Source organism: Protomyctophum parallelum, assembly GCF_964188405.1.
Source record: "Protomyctophum parallelum genome assembly, chromosome: 13".
Taxonomy (NCBI): Eukaryota; Metazoa; Chordata; class Actinopteri; order Myctophiformes; family Myctophidae; genus Protomyctophum; species Protomyctophum parallelum.
In genome coordinates, this window is record NC_139708.1 from 34,022,692 (window position 1) to 34,043,876 (window position 21,185).

Below are 21,185 nucleotides of genomic sequence, written 5' to 3' on the forward strand. Positions count from 1 at the left end.
AAACATGGCCCGAGATGAGAAGAAGGAGCAATGTTCAGAGAACATTTATGCATTTATTCATTGAAGTCTTAACATGAGTAAATAATTCATGCTCTACCGCTGTTCACAATAGATGACTTGCATCACTTCTCTTAACTGGTCACATCGGTTTGTCTCTCTGCGTGTGACAGGGGACAGCTAGCTATCCCACTGTGGAAAGAGACAGTGACTTATTACTATGGCTACAGCTCTGGAGCCTATAATCTCTGGTGGGTGAGAGGGCTGGCCGTTATGAGGATTAGGCCTTTTCCAAGACATGATGGTCATTTCAAAAGCGCGGAGGTCGGGGGGGGGGGGGGGGGGGGTGTAATGCATTTCGCTTGGGATGGGACGATTCACTTAACTCCCGATTCGATACAATATCGATACCTATAGGGTGCCGATTCGATTTATTTTAGGATTCTCAAATATATTGCGATTCGATATTGCGATTTTTCCCCCTCAAGTTACTTAGCTATTTATTTATTTATTTATTTATATATTTATTTTACTAAAACATTTTAAAACAATTCTAAACAATATAGACCATGAGAAGTTCAATAATACTAGAACATTTTAAAGCAATTCTAAACAAACCTGAAAAGTGAAAAGCTATAGACATGAAAAGTTCAATCATAGCCTACACTTTGATGCAGCCAGATAAGTCAGTCAGTCAGTCTTTCTGACATAAATAAAAATCGATTCTGAGCTTGGCGATTCGATTGTGAAATCGCGATATATCCCTGAATCGTTTTTTGCCCACCCCTAGTTTTCGCCAGTGCCTTACACTTTATCCCTAAACTACTTTTTCCTTTTTTGAAAAACATTTTTTAATAGTTCAAATAGCTCAATAGTACAAGCTCACAACGTGTCGATGTAGATCGGCTAAAAAAAAAAGGCAAAGAAGTTTATGGATAAGGGGTCTGTTGTCAGTCTGTTGAGAAGCAGTATATCAGACAGTACTGTTTCTGTATCTGCACTCACAGGGTAAAGAGAAGTTCTTGGCCATTCTGCACCGCTACATGGAGATCCATGGGACTGTCTATTATGAGGCACAGCGTCCCCCAGAGGTGCCTGCTTTTGTCAAGAACCACGGCCTGCTGCCCCAACAGGAGCTTCAGCAGCTCCTCAGGAAAGCCAAGGTAATAATGAGAACGGTGCTTTGCTTTGTTGTGTACTCCGTTTTTACTGTTTGGTGTAACTTGAGACCTGGTCAGTCCAAGGGGATCGTGATCAAATCAAGACTAATATCTAATCAAGTGGCATATTATATTTAGGACGGTAAACTGACTGTGCCATAATATATTTAGGACGGTAAACTGACTGTGCCATAATATATCTAGGACGGTAAACTGACTGTGCCATAATATATTTAGGACGGTAAACTGACTGTGCCATAATATATTTAGGACGGTAAACTGACTGTGCCATAATATATTTAGGACGGTAAACTGACTGTGCCATAATATATTTAGGACGGTAAACTGACTGTGCCATAATATATTTAGGACGGTAAACTGACTGTGCCATAATATATTTAGGACGGTAAACTGACTGTGCCATAATATATTTAGGACGGTAAACTGACTGTGCCATAATATATTTAGGACGGTAAACTGACTGCCATAATATATTTAGGACGGTAAACTGACTGCCATAATATATTTAGGACGGTAAACTGACTGCCATAATATATTTAGGACGGTAAACTGACTGCCATAATATATTTAGGACGGTGAACTGACTGTGCCATAATATATTTAGGACGGTAAACTGACTGTGCCATAATATATTTAGGACGGTGAACTGACTGTGCTATAATATATTTAGGACGGTAAACTGACTGCCATAATATATTTAGGACGGTGAACTGACTGTGCCATAATATATTTAGGACGGTAAACTGACTGGGCCATAATATATTTAGGACGGTAAACTGACTGTGCCATAATATATTTAGGACGGTAAACTGACTGCCATAATATATTTAGGACGGTAAACTGACTGCCATAATATATTTAGGACGGTAAACTGACTGCCATAATATATTTAGGACGGTAAACTGACTGCCATAATATATTTAGGACGGTGAACTGACTGTGCCATAATATATTTAGGACGGTAAACTGACTGTGCTATAATATATTTAGGACGGTAAACTGACTGCCATAATATATTTAGGACGGTGAACTGACTGTGCCATAATATATTTAGGACGGTAAACTGACTGTGCTATAATATATTTAGGACGTTAAACTGACTGCCATAATATATCTAGGACGGTAAACTGACTGCCATAATATATTTAGGACGGTAAACTGACTGTGCCATAATATATTTAGGACGGTAAACTGACTGCCATAATATATCTAGGACGGTAAACTGACTGTGCTATAATATATTTAGGACGGTAAACTGACTGCCATAATATATTTAGGACGGTAAACTGACTGCCATAATATATTTAGGACGGTAAACTGACTGTGCTATAATATATTTAGGACGGTAAACTGACTGTGCCATAATATATTTAGGACGGTAAACTGACTGTGCTATAATATATTTAGGACGGTAAACTGACTGCCATAATATATTTAGGACGGTAAACTGACTGTGCCATAATATATTTAGGACGGTAAACTGACTGCCATAATATATTTAGGACGGTAAACTGACTGTGCCATAATATATTTAGGACGGTAAACTGACTGCCATAATATATTTAGGACGGTAAACTGACTGTGCCATAATATATTTAGGACAGTAAACTGACTGCCATAATATATTTAGGACGGTAAACTGACTGTGCCATAATATATTTAGGACGGTAAACTGACTGCCATAATATATTTAGGACGGTAAACTGACTGTGCCATAATATATTTAGGACAGTAAACTGACTGCCATAATATATTTAGGACGGTAAACTGACTGTGCCATAATATATTTAGGACGGTAAACTGACTGTGCCATAATATATTTAGGACGGTAAACTGACTGTGCTATAATATATTTAGGACAGTAAACTGACTGTGCCATAATATATTTAGGACGGTAAACTGACTGTGCTATAATATATTTAGGACGGTAAACTGACTGCCATAATATTTTTAGGACGGTAAACTGACTGTGCTATAATATATTTAGGACGGTAAACTGACTGTGCTATAATATATTTAGGACGGTAAACTGACTGTGCTATAATATATTTAGGACGGTAAACTGACTGTGCTATAATATATTTAGGACGGTAAACTGACTGTGCCATAATATATTTAGGACGGTAAACTGACTGTGCCATAATATATTTAGGACGGTAAACTGACTGTGCCATAATATATTTAGGACGGTAAACTGACTGTGCTATAATATATTTAGGACGGTAAACTGACTGTGCCATAATATATTTAGGACGGTAAACTGACTGCCATAATATATTTAGGACGGTAAACTGACTGTGCCATAATATATTTAGGACGGTAAACTGACTGTGCTATAATATATCTAGGACGGTAAACTGACTGTGCCATAATATATTTAGGACGGTAAACTGACTGTGCTATAATATATTTAGGACGGTAAACTGACTGTGCCATAATATATTTAGGACGGTAAACTGACTGTGCTATAATATATTTAGGACGGTAAACTGACTGTGCCATAATATATTTAGGACGGTAAACTGACTGTGCTATAATATATTTAGGACGGTAAACTGACTGTGCTATAATATATTTAGGACGGTAAACTGACTGCCATAATATATTTAGGACGGTAAACTGACTGTGCTATAATATATTTAGGACGGTAAACTGACGCACTCATCCCAGTGCAGCGTTTACTCCTGAGTTTCATGCAGGCAATGTAATCATAATCATGATAAATACATGATCACAATCAGCGCCAAGAGTAGGGTTACTGTATTTATTATGAGCTAAAACATTATTGTCAATGTGGTGTTCCGTACAGTATGTGGGTGTGTCTGCAATACTCCACTGACAAGTTTGATTAATGACAGACAAATATAAGTCATCCCTCCCCTTTATTTGGAGAATCACATACACTGGAGGCGCAGACACAGAAATATATGAAATGCATAAAAACCAGTGTTCTTCTGGTGGGTTGTCCTTTTCATTATTTTAGTGCTTCACAGTCACTGCCAGTTTCACTGCTGTCAAACTTCCCTGCGGGTCGCCCCCTTGTGGTCCCTGGAGCAATTTAAAATAAAAGGGCTAATGAAAGTTACAGGTATGAGGTATGGTGTGTGTGATATGAGGTGTGAGATTACCATTATGACAGTTATTCTTAATCATATTCCATCATATTCAAGGGCTTTGGAGAGACATGAGACAGACTCCAGTCACTTTAGACTAGAGCACTGCAGAGGGTGTGAGGGTGTGTGTGTGTGTGTGTGTGTGTGTGAGTGTGTGTGTGTGTGTGTGTGTGTGTGTGTGTGTGTGTGTGTGTGTGTGTCCAGCTGACACTCGTTAATGTCAATACAATTATGTTTATGCACTGTCAAATAGGTCTACATCTATTCTAAGGTATCATACCTGTATAGACATATATTATCCTGCTACATAAAATAAAGCACAAAATGCATTTTGAGAACCCACAATTTGCAGCCCCCCACACAATCATTCTACAGCAGTGGCACCCGGCCGAATCTGATATTTTCACATATGGTGTCAGGACTGCAGTACATCTTATCTTATTCTGCTCATGCAAGCATTTCAAGCTAAACATTAAGTCTAAACTTATGTAGTGCCTGCTGATATTAAAGATGTTGTGTTGCTACACTCAATGCAACTACAATGTCATTCCCGTCAGACAGAAACCTTGTATGTCCATATTTATTTTTATTTTTTCCCGATCAATGCCCTACTTTATCATACAAGAGTGTCATGCAAAAGTAGTGAAAATACAGATCTACAAACCCCCAAAGCAGATCGGCTATTTTCACTCTTAGTTTTAAAACGTATATAAAAGGAATGTTTCAGACATATACTGTTCAAGGTTTCCACCAACAGCAATGATCTAATGCTGTTTTTTTTCGTTACCATTGTCGCAATATTGCTTGCTCTGGGTGGATCTTTGTCTTGAGACAACTTGTTGTGATTTGACACTATAATAAAATTGAATTGATATCAATTGCTGTAAAGAAAGTCCTCAAGGATCATATTCTAATCCAGCACTCGCTCAGACGTGGCAGATTGTTACCTACAGTAGCACTTTGCTACTGTACATGAATTAGGAATACTATTCATTTTTAGCAACATTATGGTAATAATGTATTGGATGATGTTTCTGTATACAATATTGTATCTGGATATCAGCAGCATGAGTTAATTGCCAACTTCCTTTTCCTCTTGCAGCTCTTCATCGGATTTGGCTTCCCATACGAAGGCCCTGCGCCTCTAGAGGCCATAGCCAACGGCTGCATCTTCCTCCAGCCCAAGTTCAACCCTTCCCACAGCTCTCTCAACCATGACTTCTTCAGGGGGAAGCCCACCTCCAGAAAGGTACCGATCACTCTCGAGGCAGGGCCCTTTCTGCAGTTTGTTATTGTATATTCACAGTGGGTCGCATCATGTTTGATCATGGAAGCCTCAGGCATGGTGTTCTTGGGAGTCAACGACCAATTATGTACTCATTAATTGCCATTTGATGTACTACTTGATTGATCCATTTGTCTGCCCGTCCTCAGCTGAATGCTTGCATATACATAATTTTGGTTTGTACAAAGTAATATACAGTACTAGCAACCCATCATTTACAGTATAGGTTGTGGCTCCAAAACCAGTAATGGTACTTAATTTCTAAAAGCCCCGAATATGGAAGTTTGCGGTCACGCAATCGTATTGCCCCTCCCAGATCCTCATCGTGACCTTAACCACACCAAACCGTAGCAGTCTTAAACCCTAGCATCCGTATAGCAGAAAATAGCAGATAAACAAGTTCTCAATGCTTGTGGACTGGCTTGTTTTCAACGAAAGCTTTCCCCACACTAATGGAAATTAGTGGGAGGGACTCCGGTCAACCACATACTGTAGGGTCAAGTGCTTAAGATTATACTGCAATTAACATGTGTGTGTCACTGTTTACATACTTGGTGCGTTCAGAAATACAGAAATAATAGCGCTCTGGGTTTGACATCATAGAGTGCTCTTAAATCGGTAAATTTTCGAACAGTCAGAGTAGATGAATACAGTGCGTGGTCTGGTTTCCAAAGGAAAAGTGGTTAACATTCAAAAGAAGGCACTCTTCCATGTCTACAATTTGATGGAGATGGTTCTCGCGGTCAAGGATTGATTCCAAAGACTTGAAAACATCTGAGAGGAATGCAAAGCATGAGAGCAGTCAGAGTCACCTGGAAAATTATGTATATTCAACTGAGTGGAAAATGTGAAACAGCACCGTAGGGCAACAACGAGTCGGCAGACTCTCTGAAGAATAGTAATGTAAACATTCAGTTGCATCTACTTTATGTGTGAGGGTGATTTGAGGCTTCAGAGGCACTATGACACTCAGCCTGTCTTCAAAGGGACATCCAGCACTGTACGTAGATACTGTAACAAACAAACTATTCATTTGTTGCCATGCAGGCTTGTTTAAATCAAAATGGTGGTTGGTTGTGCTGTTGTGCCTGGCAATTCAATGACAGAGAGGTTTTTGGAATTTGTTGAAGTCAAAGATAAAACTAGACTCAGCCTCTGTAATAACATCAAGGCTGTGCTGGAACCATTGAAGCCAGGAGACAAGCTAATGAGTGTGAATGTCCGTGGGGTACAGACACTAATGAAAGAGACATAGCCTCATTCCCTCATTGTTCACTGCTACACACCCAGCAGCTGAAACTGAACTTGCAGCAACTTTGTTCAGAGTGTCTTCCTGGTGGTGTTTTCTTTAGATTGAATTGTTTTGCCACCTTTATCTGTGCACAACATGTTAGGGTACATTGCAGAGGCAACACAAATGCATTCCATGGCCATCCCTGTGCGATGGGACTTTAAAGGTAGAGTTGTCCGTGCAGTTTTGGGAAAACTGTGCTGCACTGCTCCAGCGTAGAGGTCATACACACACAACCAGGATGGGAGGAGGCCACCGTAAGTGAAGCGTATACTGTACACCCTGTCAAAGAAACTCGGGGACAAAGCCTTCCTGCAGCTGCTGGAGTTCCTTTCCTTGCTTATATGCCAGCCATGAATGTTTTATACTGCAAACACTGCAAAAACATTGCATCCATGCACCTGGGATCAGCAGTACGCTCACCTGTTTCAATGAGAATGTCCAGAATAATGTGTTAAACTGATACATTTTCTCCTGACGGAGAAGACGAGCCGAAGTAAACACAGCGGCAGTGGTGCAGGAGGAATGTGGCACACACAGTCATCACAATCATCCCCCAGGTGGAACAGACGTTTTCTCAAGAGTGACCATCTGATCCCTCCAAAGCTGGTTGACGGCTTGCTCTTCCCAGCAATTTGTCCTGTCACTTCCTGCATCTGAGCGTGACTTTGCTGTGACACTATTGGCCTGTAGGAAATGTGTAAAAGTTTAAGTCTGAGCTGACCTCTGTATCGCTACGCTGAGCTTCATATTGGCAAGACAGTCCTGTCTCTGTTAACATCCATCCACAAGAACAACTTGGGGCTTTTGCTGAGAACGCCGCTGACGCTGAAGATTATCATAATTCATATAAGAATATCTCAGGCAGAGAGGAACTTTTCCATCTTGAAGAGGTGCGACTGCAATACCAGGGGACAGCTGCGACTCAATGCATTGGCCATGCTGTCCATCGAAAACCAGCCAATTCAGCCAATTGATGTGTGAATGCAGCATCGCTGTTGGGTGTAAAAAATCTCCATATATCTATTCATTATTATTATTTCATATATTAATGCTCTATGTTATACATGAAATTAGCAATGTACTATATTTGGAGAATTCGTTTTTTAAATCTTTGAAATCTTTTTCCGATTTCAAGGATTTGAGGCAGAGTTTCTGCCTTCCTTACTTGGAATGTGCCTGCAAAGTTTTATGCCAATCTTTTCAGAACCATGGGCACATTGGGCAGTGCTGTTTGTTGAACCCCTAGGTTTATGCATAGGCACTACGGGGGATTCGTGAGAGTACGTTGGAAATGCGAGGGAAATCATTCTGTTAAATAATTAAACATTGACAAACTTGACTAGCAAATTAAAACTATCATGCACGCTGATTGGCTGATGATAAAAACAGATTACAGAGATACTTGAATGACGGAAACCCATATTACATATCATTTATTTTACAATACCGGGAGCATCATGCATTGTGCTGTGTCACAATGCCCCATCGGAACATAACACATGTTGCTTAATCATGTGCGTGTGTACTGTGTATATATAACGTCATACTCTGTATTAGATGACAGTTTTATTCCTAGATCTCAGATTAATGGATTTATATATATATGAACCTTTATTGAGAAAGGATATCCCCTTGAGATGTATCATCTCGTTTTCGAGGGGGTCCAGCAACATACAGCAAATACAATACAATACAAGACAATACAAGTACATTCATACATAATAGAGGACAAAACAAACAACAAAGAAAGCTCCCATCCCACCTATTCCCCGCAACATTGTATCAATAAGTCAATATAGTAATGATACAAGTATACAAGATGATGAACATACACCGGAACAACAACAGGCCGAGCATCATGACAGATATTAACAACATTGTCATTACATCATGACCAAGTACAAACATGCACTTGAAAATAGTAAATAGTAAATAGTAAATAGTAAATAGTAGATAGTAAATAGTAAATAGTAAATTTGCCGCATGATGTAAGGAAAGAGAGAACAATCAGAACAATCAGAGGCATTTAGAAACAGGAGCATGGTGTTTGGAGATGAATAATGATAGACACTTTAAAAATATTGAAGGAGTTAATGGATCTGAGGGAACTGGGGAGATTGTTCCAGTCGACAGGAGCTTTAAATTTAAAAGCACGCCGACCAACTACTTTTCTGATGTTGGTGGGGACTATAAGGTAAAGATGGTCTGTGTGCCTCAGGTTGTATGGTGAGCTGAAGGGACGTAGATATTGTTTTAGATATTCCGGGTAATTAAAGTATATGCATTTAAAGACAAATAATAGCCAGTGAGAGTGTCTTCGAGCTTTTAGTGTTAGCCAGTTGAGGGACTCATACATGGTACAATGGTGTGTCATATAGGGACACCTCAGTATAAATCTACAGAGATTGTTATATGTTACGTTGAGGGGATAGAGGTGTGTATCGGAGGTATTTTGTTAGACAATGTCAGCATAATCTAGGATAGGGAGAATTAGTTGCGAGATGATTCTTTTTCTGACCTGAAGGGTGAAACAGTTAATAGATTGATAGACAACTTTCAGGCTGAAATTTACTTTCTGGATAACAGAGGTGATGTGAGGCTTGAATGTGAGTTGAGGGTCGAGCCAGAGGCCGAGATATTTAAATTCGACAACCTTTTCGAGCTGTGAGCCGTCAGCAAATGTAATTGCTAGAGGCAAAGAAGTTGGTATTGTGGAAAAGAGCATGCCTGCAGATTTCTTCTTCTTTAATCAGCTTGTTAAGATGGAACCATCTTTGAACTGCATCAAAGTCAGCCTGTAATGTACGCTGGATTTGGGCAATGTCAGAATTTGATGAATAGATGACTGTGTCATCGGCATATAATTGAATTTGGCAATCGGAAAAGATTGTGGGCAGATCATTTATAAAAATGGAAAAAAGAAGAGGCCCCAAGGAAGAGCCCTGGGGTACGCCTTTCTCCATAATTCTAAATTCCAATCGGTTCCCCTGATATGTATTAGTACGGTATTGTCCTCAGAGTGGATGTTACAGTGTTACAGAGCGGCTGTGAGTCTCATTGTACAAGTTTATCTATTGTTACTCCATTGGGGGAAGGATTCATCTTCCTCGATGGAGTAACAATAGCTTATTGATTTTGTTATTTCCCCTATTGTCCCATTACCACCTCGTGGAGGAGGTGAGAGAGGTTGACCATAATGGCTTACAGCTTCCTCACAATTCTTACGTGTGTGTGTGTGTGTGTGTGTGTGTGTGTGTGTGTGTGTGTGTGTGTGTGTGTGTGTGTGTGTGTGTTAAATACACATTCAGCAAGTCTAGACCAATTTCTTCTTTACAAAACACCAATAATACATGAATACATTAATATGAATTCACGACAAAAACAAACAAATGAATTCAAGGATTCATGGGGTGTGTAATTGATAGAAAATAATAAGTAATTTATTTTCGTTAAAAAAAAAACAGGCAGCTATTTGCAGGCTTCAAAATCCACCCGTCCTTCATGCTCTGTTTCGGTCTCTTTTAGGGGCGACACGTGGTGCCCGATTTGTACCTTGTGACAGTGTCTCGCGCCGAAGAATAACAGGCGTACAAGCTCATAACGTGTCAAGGCTCGACATGTTCTGAGCTTGTAGATCTGCTATTATGTGTGTATAAACTGTATCCCATTCATTCTCCTCAGGTGTCCTCTCAGCATCCATATGCAGAACAGTACATCGGCAGGCCACATGTTGTCACCGTTGACTTCAACAACTCCTATGAGTTTGACAGCACCATCCGCAAAATCATGATGACTAAGGCAAGTACAGTGTAGAGTTTGGCCATGGCTTGAACATCCTTTTTATGTATAGTGCAGTTCACATATTGTCACTGACAGCATGTGACTGTTAAATACCCTCAGGGGCACCTGATGACTCAGCCAGTGAACTCAGCATGTGCTGTGTGAAAGAATCCGATTCCTGTTCTCATCTTGAATGTCGGTACGCTCTTGCCCTTATTGGATTTGTTTCTCTACATTCTCCTTTCTAAGAAATACAGCAGAAAAATGAAAAATGTTGAAGAAATAACTTTTAAAAACAACCTATACCTTCCACTGATAATTTGCTCCCTCAGACCCAGTACCCTGGTTTGAACCACTTTTAGAGCCCTTGATAGAGCTCTAAATCACGTTGTCTGATGCCACAGCAAACCGCTTCACTGGCTATGCCTCACCACTCTCTGCACTACTAATTGGTTAAGAGATTGATTGGCTCGGTCAGTAAGCCGTGCCCACACCTGGGCTATTTCATGAGGCAGCCTACCCCCAGGCATTGTCTACAGCAGATCATGTTAATCAATCACGCTGCGCTCAATCTGCCATTAGAGCAACACGGCAAGCTGTGGCCAACTGGCTCCCATGCCTCGGCGAGATGCACGTTTGCTCCTGCATGCCAGCTATGTTAAATAGACCTTATGTTTTACCGCTGATGGAAGGAAAATGGAGTGCATTCCCCCTGGCGGCAACATTATTGTCAATCATCAGAGAGAGGGGCAGTAAAAAAGCCAAGGCCACTGACTGAGTGGCTCGGATTAAAAAAAGATTGTCACTGTCAGGTGGCAACCTTGTATGTCCAATACAGTAGGCTACAGTTACTATGATCAGTGTAGTTTAGTCGTTAATTATAATAAAACCCACTTTAAACCTGGCGTACATTATTTGTGCGACACTGTCATACGACAAAGTACTGTTTTTTTCTCCTTTTTTATGGAAAAAAACATAAAAATATGCAACATAGCGATACAAGGTTTCTGCATGAACAAGAACAAGAACTCAAAGAGCAGACAGGTTCTCTGTTATAGGCACATTTACCTGCCTGTATTTGCTGCAGTAGCAGTGGATCAAAAAAGGTGTCTGGCCTTGTTTTCTATACAGTCTGTTTCTGTTCAATATTCAATACCACCGGTTGATAAATACGGCTTATAATTACTGCCTGTCAGGTGCTGTGGTATTTCTAGCAGACAAGAGATCCAGTGAGTTTAGATATGTAAATAGAACTATAATTTTAGAGAGATTCCACCACTGATTTGAAACCGGCCTCTATGACGAGTACTAAGCAATGGGGGACAGTCCACATTTAACCATGTACCAGTGGAATGGATTTGACACATTAGAAACAATTAGAGGTGCTTGGTTCTAATATGGGATGCATTCTTCTTTTTCTGTCACAGTGGGGTGCCGACGTGATCCACTAATGGTGATGGTTGAACGTCACTATTCGGTCTAGACTAGAGCCACAAGCTGATATTGGCTTTAACTTTATCCGGCATGCAAAAAATGCCAAAAATGCACATCCCTAATGGAGAGAGAGAGCTCTAGTCCTCCTCTCCACTCTCTCTTTCTATTATATAAAGATGCCCAAAAGGCAAATTGCGTTGTGGAATAGCTGATGAGATGCCAGATACATTTCATTAAACTCAGATGAAATAAACTAATAAGGGAACGCTAAAGAGAACCGAGGGCTAAACGGAACCATTCATCAATTTAAAAGCCAGAGTGCTTTTGTGGCCGCACGGTAAACAATGAGATCTCATTTTAACTGTGGTGGGAGGCACGAGAGGTGTAAACTCTCTGTATGCGCAATCAATGTGTCTCAACATGACATGTCTCAAAGTTATGGATGCAATGCTTTCACAATGGGCTATTTAGAATGCAAGGACGCGGGTGGAATCTGTTATTCCACGGTCATAAACTATGCTTTCTATGGCATCAATGATGGAGCGTGGCTTCACATTGCTGAATCCCATACCCCGTGAGGATCAATGTTCGCCTCCAGAATATATGCTAGGCTTCATGTACTGTAGTTGCTTCACTGGTTCTCAACGTCGGGTCCAGGGACCACTAGCGGTCCAAATGGGGGACCACCAAAACGGTCCAAATGGACCGCTAAGGAACTGTAAAGGTTCCATTTTTGCACATTCTCTGAGTGAGATGAGCACTAAAGATTTTACAGTGTAGATTGCTTTATAGTATAGTTTAGTTCAGTGATTCTCTCAACCTTTTTAGTTTCAAGGATCCCCAGTTTGATATTCTCTGAGACCGCCAATCTACACTGTAAAAGAGAGTTACAGATTAGTAAGGGTCCATATGGACCCCTGGTGGTGTTGACTCCATGTTGAACGGTGAATAAGTGATGTGGTCAACACATCCACAGCAATGAGACTGAAGTAGAAAACCAAGCAGACAGTAGAACATGGGCTAGTTCTCAAGCCTATATAGCTTTGTCAGTATTGGTTTAGCTGCGATCTGTCGCCACTCTGATGTGCTGTTTGCCATATCGACACCGTTGCTGCTAAAAATATTCAAATCAATTAGAAGCTGTCACCTGTGATGTATGAGTTCATAGATTTTAATGTGAGGCTAGAGCACGGTATATGTCTGTAATGAAGCTGTTCATAGGTGCGCTAATGAATATGTCACTCTTGATAAACAATCACATGTCTGGTTATTGTTATAACTGTATGATTGAGGGACTTTGCCTTTTCTCTCTCTCATTCTCTCACTTTTTTTACAGTCACCATTTTATAGACAAAATTCACCTTCCAGTGTGTTTTTGTCATCATATTGCATCATGTTAAAGATTATTTGGCGATCAGAGGACTTATCTGCCATCTTGCAATATAGAGTGCGAGCACTATTATTATTTCTATTCTAAATGTTTTTCTGCTAATCTCCTGCTGATCATCTTCTGTTTGTCTGATCACCAGAGTGCATGCGCAAGCATTCCACATTTGTAATTTGTTTTCATACACCATTCAACTACTTATTATGAATAATGCTGCAGTTTGTTTTCACAATGACTAAAAGGCAGACATGAGTTGGAACACTATAAGGACTGAGTCTATAAGAGTTAGGGATATATTATATATATATTGTGTGTGTGTGTGTGTGTGTGTGTGTGTGTGTGTGTGTGTGTGTGTGTGTGTGTGTGTGTGTGTGTGTGTGTGTGTGTGTGTGTGTGCGCACGCGCGCGCTTGCAGGTGGAGCCATTCTTGCCCTATGAATACACTTGTGAGGGAATGCTGGAAAGAGTAAATGCTTACATTCAAAACCAGGTAATTACTGATTACACACACACTCTCTCTCTCTTTTCCCTGCAATGAATGCCATGCTGGCATTGCGAATGGGTACGCATCATGCTGTGAGGTCATTGGTGCACAGCCCAATATTCATCATGGGCCGTGATTGGTGCACGGCCCAGCAGCTGTTTCAGCCAGTGAAGATGAGGTGGCCCCTGTCCAGCCAGGGGCACCGCCCTGTCTCTCTCTGTACCACTGTCCAGCCAGGGGCACCGCCCTGATGGTGTCTACTCTGTACCACTGTCCAGCCAGGGGCACCGCCCTGATGGTGTCTACTCTGTACCACTGTCCAGCCAGGGGCACCGCCCTGATGGTGTCTACTCTGTACCACTGTCCAGCCAGGGGCACCGCCCTGATGGTGTCTACTCTGTACCACTGTCCAGCCAGGGGCACCGCCCTGATGGTGTCTACTCTGTACCACTGTCCAGCCAGGGGCACCGCCCTGATGGTGTCTACTCTGTACCACTGTCCAGCCAGGGGCACCGCCCTGATGGTGTCTACTCTGTACCACTGTCCAGCCAGGGGCACCGCCCTGATGGTGTCTACTCTGTACCACTGTCCAGCCAGGGGCACTGCCCTAATGGTGTCTACTCTGTACCACTGTCCAGCCAGGGGCACTGCCCTAATGGTGTCTACTCTGTACCACTGTCCAGCCAGGGGCACTGCCCTAATGGTGTCTACTCTGTACCACTGTCCAGCCAGGACGCACCGCCCTGATGGTGTCTACTCTGTACCACTGTCCAGCCAGGGGCACTGCCCTAATGGTGTCTACTCTGTACCACTGTCCAGCCAGGGGCACCGCCCTGATGGTGTCTACTCTGTACCACTGTCCAGCCAGGGGCACCGCCCTGATGGTGTCTACTCTGTACCACTGTCCAGCCAGGGGCACCGCCCTGATGGTGTCTACTCTGTACCACTGTCCAGCCAGGGGCACTGCCCTAATGGTGTCTACTCTGTACCACTGTCCAGCCAGGGGCACCGCCCTGATGGTGTCTACTCTGTACCACTGTCCAGCCAGGGGCACCGCCCTGATGGTGTCTACTCTGTACCACTGTCCAGCCAGGGGCACCGCCCTGATGGTGTCTACTCTGTACCACTGTCCAGCCAGGGGCACTGCCCTAATGGTGTCTACTCTGTACCACTGTCCAGCCAGGGGCACTGCCCTAATGGTGTCTACTCTGTACCACTGTCCAGCCAGGGGCACCGCCCTGATGGTGTCTACTCTGTACCACTGTCCAGCCAGGGGCACCGCCCTGATGGTGTCTCTCTGTACCACTGTCCAGCCAGGGGCACTGCCCTAATGGTGTCTACTCTGTACCACTGTCCAGCCAGGACGCACCGCCCTGATGGTGTCTACTCTGTACCACTGTCCAGCCAGGGGCGCACACACACAGTCTCTAGACTCTCTACTCTTTCCCTGTCTCTACATGAAGACCCGTGCGGGTCCATTTGGTTTCATTTTATACTCTCAAGAGTTAGGTTAATGTTAAACATCTGCATTACTTAATTTACAAGAAGTCTACACAATTAGAGCATGTAGATCAAAGAATAGTTATTTTTGCCTGTTCTCTCTCCTAATGTTACCAACATCAATACAGCATAGAATTGTGGACAAAATCTTATCCAACGACAACAAAATATTCTTTAGTTTTGGGTCTGAGAGGCTAAATGTCATCAAATGGTGGCCCGTGGCTCAAATGCTGAATAAATAGGGCCTTGACATGAAAAGGGTTGAACACCACTGGTTTATAGCCTTCGAGCACTGGAGAAACAATTTCTTTATCAATTTGATATACAATTATATACAATCTGGCTATATTTATTTATTTAACAGGGACAATGCACATAATCGACACGTCCATGTAGATGGACCAGAGTTAGCCAGAAGCTAATTTTCATCTGTTAAAATGGTAAAACTATCCATACAAAAACATATACAATACAATACATGAACAAGTAAACATAGTACAGAGGCCAGAACAAGTGCAGTGAACTGTGAGATGTGACACCAGTGACAAATGGAGCGGATAATTACTCATGATTACAAATTTGGTTTGCTTTAAGCCACCTTTTAAGGTTTAATTTGAAGGTCAAATCGTTGGAGGTTTCTCTTACTTCTGTAAGCAGACTGTTCCAGTGATGGGAGGCTCTAACAGAACACATTACATCTGGATGGCACTTCCACCCTTTGATCTATAAACTGTTTCAGTGGTGGAGGTGCAAGATCTTAAATGTGAGACAAGCATCTGCAGTGTTTAAAGGTCAAAATTAAATAATTTGTACTTTTAAACTATATGGCAATGGTGGTAACGGTTGAGGTCAAGTGTTTTTAATGTCTCTACAGGCCAAAGAGTACACCGGCGTGATGTCACTGATCACATGACCCCAAGTTCTAGTACTGCAGTTCTAGGCTAAACAGAAGGGGGACTTTTTATTATTTCCACACAACAACTCTAAGGTATATTAATGACGTATTTCAATGTTGAAAATGAGTGGTATTCCCCTTTAATGGAAACCCATTCCTTGCTCTACACATAGACTTGCTGTTCTGTTCAGTTGTTGTACCATTTCAGCACCAGGGACAGCGCCAGCACCACTGTCAGCAGCGTCATACGTACCAAAGCCTACACGGGTTGTGCAAGGACGCGCTGTGATTAGCCAGTCAGCCTAAACCTAACCCTAAACCTAACCTCAGTAAAACTATACCTAAACCTAACCCTAATGGGTGTAGGTAAACATACTTAATCCCCTCAAAGGTAATCACACTTTAAGCATTGAGGTAACTAGATTAAGCCAGACTAAATCTAAATATAAGATGCTTTGTCTTACTAGAAAGTTTCTAACTTTTAGTGTTTCTAGTAAGTCTAAATCATAATTGCCCAGACTCTTCTTCAACAAAGATGTCGAAAGCAAACATTCTTTGTTCTGGACGTATACATACAATAGTATGGTACAAAACACTGAAGTCCTTAAACCAGAACCTCAGTAAACTTAACTTGCCCGGGGCGTGGTTATAAGCACAACCTGTGTAGGAATTAGTATGTCGCTTGTCAGCACTTGCAGTGATCAGCGTACCATGACAGAGACTGTGGCTGCTGGTCTGACCTGTGTGAGCACTGACAATTAGCAAGCCTCTATAACTGCTTTTTGGGAACGGTATGATGTTATGGTGTCCAGTAGCCACGTTGGCTGTCGTGTGGTTAAATCCGTAACCACTTTAAATCCTTATTTTAGTCCCAACAAATTCAAAAACGCCACAATCATTACCAAAAAAGTGCAAATAGCAGATCTACAAGTTCACAACACATCACACTCTATTCCTTGACTCCAGCTTACTTTCTGTCTCTAAACCTTTCCTGTCTATCTGCCTTCTGTCTGTGTTCTATGTCCTTCCTTCACCTGACATCTTCTATCTCTTCCTGTGACCTCCTCTCCTCTCTACAGACACAGCTCTGGGACCATTCTGGCCCCTTCCGCTGCCTATCACAACATCCCTCTCTCTTCATCATTTCAGTGTTTATCATACTTTCTCTCTTGCTTTGCCTCTGTACCCCCTCCCCTTTGTATGTGTGTGTGTGTGTGTGTGTGTGTGTGTGTGTGTGTGTGTGTGTGTGTGTGTGTGTGTGTGTGTGTGTCTTTGTTCTGCGAAGGTGGTGGTGTAGAGAGAGAGAGAGAGAGATGGAGTGACGATGAAATTGGAAGCCTCGTTATTGCTTCCGGGCGTTGGGAGCCTGCTTAATAAACGGGTCTCAGAGGCCAGAGGGAGATGTCAGAGAAATGTTATTACCTGGGTCTTATGAATAGGCCCAGCTGGGGGAGAAATCTAATCAGCGCTCTTGCCAGGCCTAATTCTTCCCCTAAACCTCATTTTGATACTATGTGGCATAACAGCATTCCTAACAGCATTCATAACAGCATTCGTGTAATTTCCCCGGCAAGATCGACGAGGACTTGTCCGTCTCAATAAGCTCTCTGCTATAGTAATGGCGCTTTTTATGATTTCATATATCAGCCGCTGATGTATGCTGCAAGTCTGTGTATCGCTTATAGCTGAATGTTGGAATTCCGTGTGGCCTTGGCGAGGGGAGTGACAAAGTCACCAGGAGGGTAATGACGGTTATCAAACCTAGGGTATAAGAGTGACCAGCCCCACGGCTAGCTGACTAATCAGCACAAGCTAAAGTGCTACCGCACGCTGAGTGGCCTCCCTGGGGATGGAACTCTGCATTCCAGCAAACACACCGCACAGCTGAATATATTGTGGTAGAATTCACAGCTGAGGAGCCAGTGGAATTCATATGAGCCAATAGGTGATATAATATGATAAACGATATATGATATGATAAACAAATGACATTTGACGATGCCCTGGGTACTCAACCTTGGACCAAGCTGCAATTCATATAGTGTTAATTTAGATTTTGACAAATTCTGGTTTAGTCTTAGTATTAGTCTTTTGAATAACACACATTTAGTTTTAGTCCTATTTTAGTCATCTGAAATGGTTTAGTCTTAGTCGACTATCAAAATCTTTTAGTCTTTGTCTTGACCGTGTTCATTTTTAATCAAATTCTGATTTAGTCTTAGTCTTTTGACTAACCATTAGTTTCTTAGTCAACAAAATATTTTTTTATGAAATGTTTTGTTTTTCTTTTTACGTGCAGGACTTTTGTTCTCCCGAAGTCCCCTTTCCTCCAGTCAACACCTCCAGGACTTGGTCAGGCAGCCCCCCAAACCCTTACTCCCTCCTGCCCAATTCCAGCATCCTGGCCTGGGCGTCCAACGCTACCGCACCGCCTTCCTGGCCACCCCTCAGTGCCCTGCGGCTGCTCACCTCACTGGCGGGCCAGTCATGCGTGGAGGCATGCCAGAGTGGAGGCCTGATCTGTGAGCCAGCCTTATATCGATTCATCAACGTTAAGGAAGTCTTTAGCACGTAAGATAGCCTCTTTACTTTTAAAGATATAGTAGTAAATTGCAGTTAGAGTATAGTTTTTTCTAGAATAAGTGCACTAGAGTGTAAAGTCTCTTTCCCTCCTTGTCCTCTCTTATTTGTCAGGCTCGAGCTGCAGTGCGAGGGAGTAGAGTCAGAGATGAACCACCTCTTCCCAGCCTTCTCGGCAGAACATGCTGAATGTAGCCTGCAGAAGGACCCCTTGCTGTTCAGCTGTGCTGGAGCCAGTGCCAAGTACCAACGTCTCTGCCCCTGTAGGGACTATCGCAAGGGCCAGGTGGCCTTGTGTGGGGACTGCTTATGACCACGGCATGTCCTGGTAAGAGGAGACACTCTTTCCAGTCTGTGGCCAGAGCTGGCTTAGTTCTCTCCCAGAGCCTCTCCTGGATGAGGGGCTGTAAGGAATGCAGTGGTCCCTGTTGGAAGCAGCAGTCAGAGAAGCAGAGAAACCTGTGGTGCAAAAATCAAAATGCCCTGAAGGGTAGACAGAGAACGGATCCGTGGTATCACGGATGTAGAATAAGTTATCACCGGGGAGAAAAGGTTATCACCATGCAGGTAGAATTTGCTCAAGGGAAATTAAAGTAACTCAGAAACTTAGAAATTCTGCTTCCTGAACACTGAGCTAAGCCTCAGTTGCAGCGATGCAAAATGTCCACATAAACTGGCTGCCAAAATGTCTAATGTGGTGATGCATCTCAGGGAATTGCATGATACATCTTCTTTTTGTGGGTTTGAAGCTGCTTTTCGGCTAATAAAGGTTTACATGGGTGCATAGGACTATCTGTCTTTATAAACATAAAGCATAAAGGCCAAATGCATCATTTGATGGATCATTTAGTAATGAAAATCAGAGTATTCAAAAATGACAGCCTTGATAAAAAAAATTGCAATGCTTGACTGAAACTCCCAAGTTTCATGCTTGTACTGGTGTGATAACTCAGTGTTGTGTATATACATAGATCATTGTGCAGTTGGATATTGGTACTAGATGCACCCAAAGCCATTTACTGTATGTAGAGATGTACTATTTTCCATGTCCTGTATTGAATATATTTGTACATAAGTGTTGTTTTAATAAAATACTAACAAAACACAGCATGTTATAGTACTCTTCGTATTATGACATTTATTACAGAGATCGTTATGAGATCGTTATGGCTTATCTTCAAAAAGTAGAAAAAGACAATTAAATTGTAGGCTGCGATCCATCTTTTTTTCGGTCAATTTCACAAAGCCAAATTGAAGGAAATATTCTAATTACTTTTTATCGCAGTGGGTGATTAATCTGCAGCAACTGCCGGCGCTGATTCATTTAGTTCATTAATCAGTATTTAAATACCCCGATGACAGTTGTGATTTTTAATAAATTATAAATGAAAACCCTTAACTTGCGGTTGCGGAGACCAAGTCTCTTCTGGCTTAGTTCAATAGCATAATATTTGCTAACATTGCGTCTAGCCAGATAAAACCCTGCAGTGTGCTTTACTCTGGCCTGGTACGTATAGTGTCCTGAACTGACACAGGACTGTCAGTGCAACAACAGTCACAATCACAGATTCACAATCTCAAATAGAGGGAAGCTATTTTGTTGTGTGAGAGAGATGAGAGATGGTTGAGAGATGGTTTTGCCTGATGGGGAAAAAGCACACAAATGATTCACATTTTTATACCGGAAGAGATATTTTACTGCATTGAGGCCTGTACTGTTTTGTAATGGAAATGTTATAATGTTTTTCTTTCTCTTGTGTAACTAGTATGTTCATGTGTTTTGGACCAACAGTTTGATATGTATTAGGGATACCATGGAGCCCCATTTGATAAAACATGTTTTATCTATGGGACCCCAATCATTACTGCTAATTTAACTTTGAGATTGTACAAATGGAACCAAATGTACGCGTAATGGTTCCACTGGTACACCCGATGTTGGGAAACGGTGCTTTAAAGGACTGTTGTATTGAACACAACCAAAGAATGAGACCATCATTACGGCAGCAGCTGTGTAAACAGTAGTGGATGTAGACGTTTTCAATACTCCACTACAGTATATTAATCCAGCAAAGGCCCCAGCACATCCCTCCGTTTGTTAGACAAGCCCGTGAGGTTTATTCCGAGTTCAAACCATTAAAAACAAACTCGATGACGGACTTTTCTTTCTCTCTTCCCGACTGACTCTTCTTTCCCCTCTGGTCAGCGGGTGTTCTAAATTCAGACTTCAGTGGCATGTTGTGTAGCCTTTGGCC

General features: G+C 42.0%; 1 protein-coding gene across 1 annotated transcript in view; it reads left to right on the forward strand.

Moving 5' to 3' along the window:
* mgat5b (alpha-1,6-mannosylglycoprotein 6-beta-N-acetylglucosaminyltransferase B) overlaps positions 1-19,243 on the forward strand; it is a gene marked incomplete at both ends in the record, with an annotated part of 88,966 nt that extends 69,723 nt beyond the window's left edge. Inside the window, 6 exons of the mRNA XM_083779981.1 lie at positions 1,005-1,160; positions 5,394-5,540; positions 10,552-10,668; positions 13,887-13,961; positions 18,650-18,921; positions 19,045-19,243. Of these exons, the coding sequence (XP_083636107.1) occupies positions 1,005-1,160; positions 5,394-5,540; positions 10,552-10,668; positions 13,887-13,961; positions 18,650-18,921; positions 19,045-19,243 (966 nt within the window). The remainder of the gene's footprint in view (positions 1-1,004; positions 1,161-5,393; positions 5,541-10,551; positions 10,669-13,886; positions 13,962-18,649; positions 18,922-19,044) is intronic.
* Positions 19,244-21,185: the final 1,942 nt, after the last annotated feature.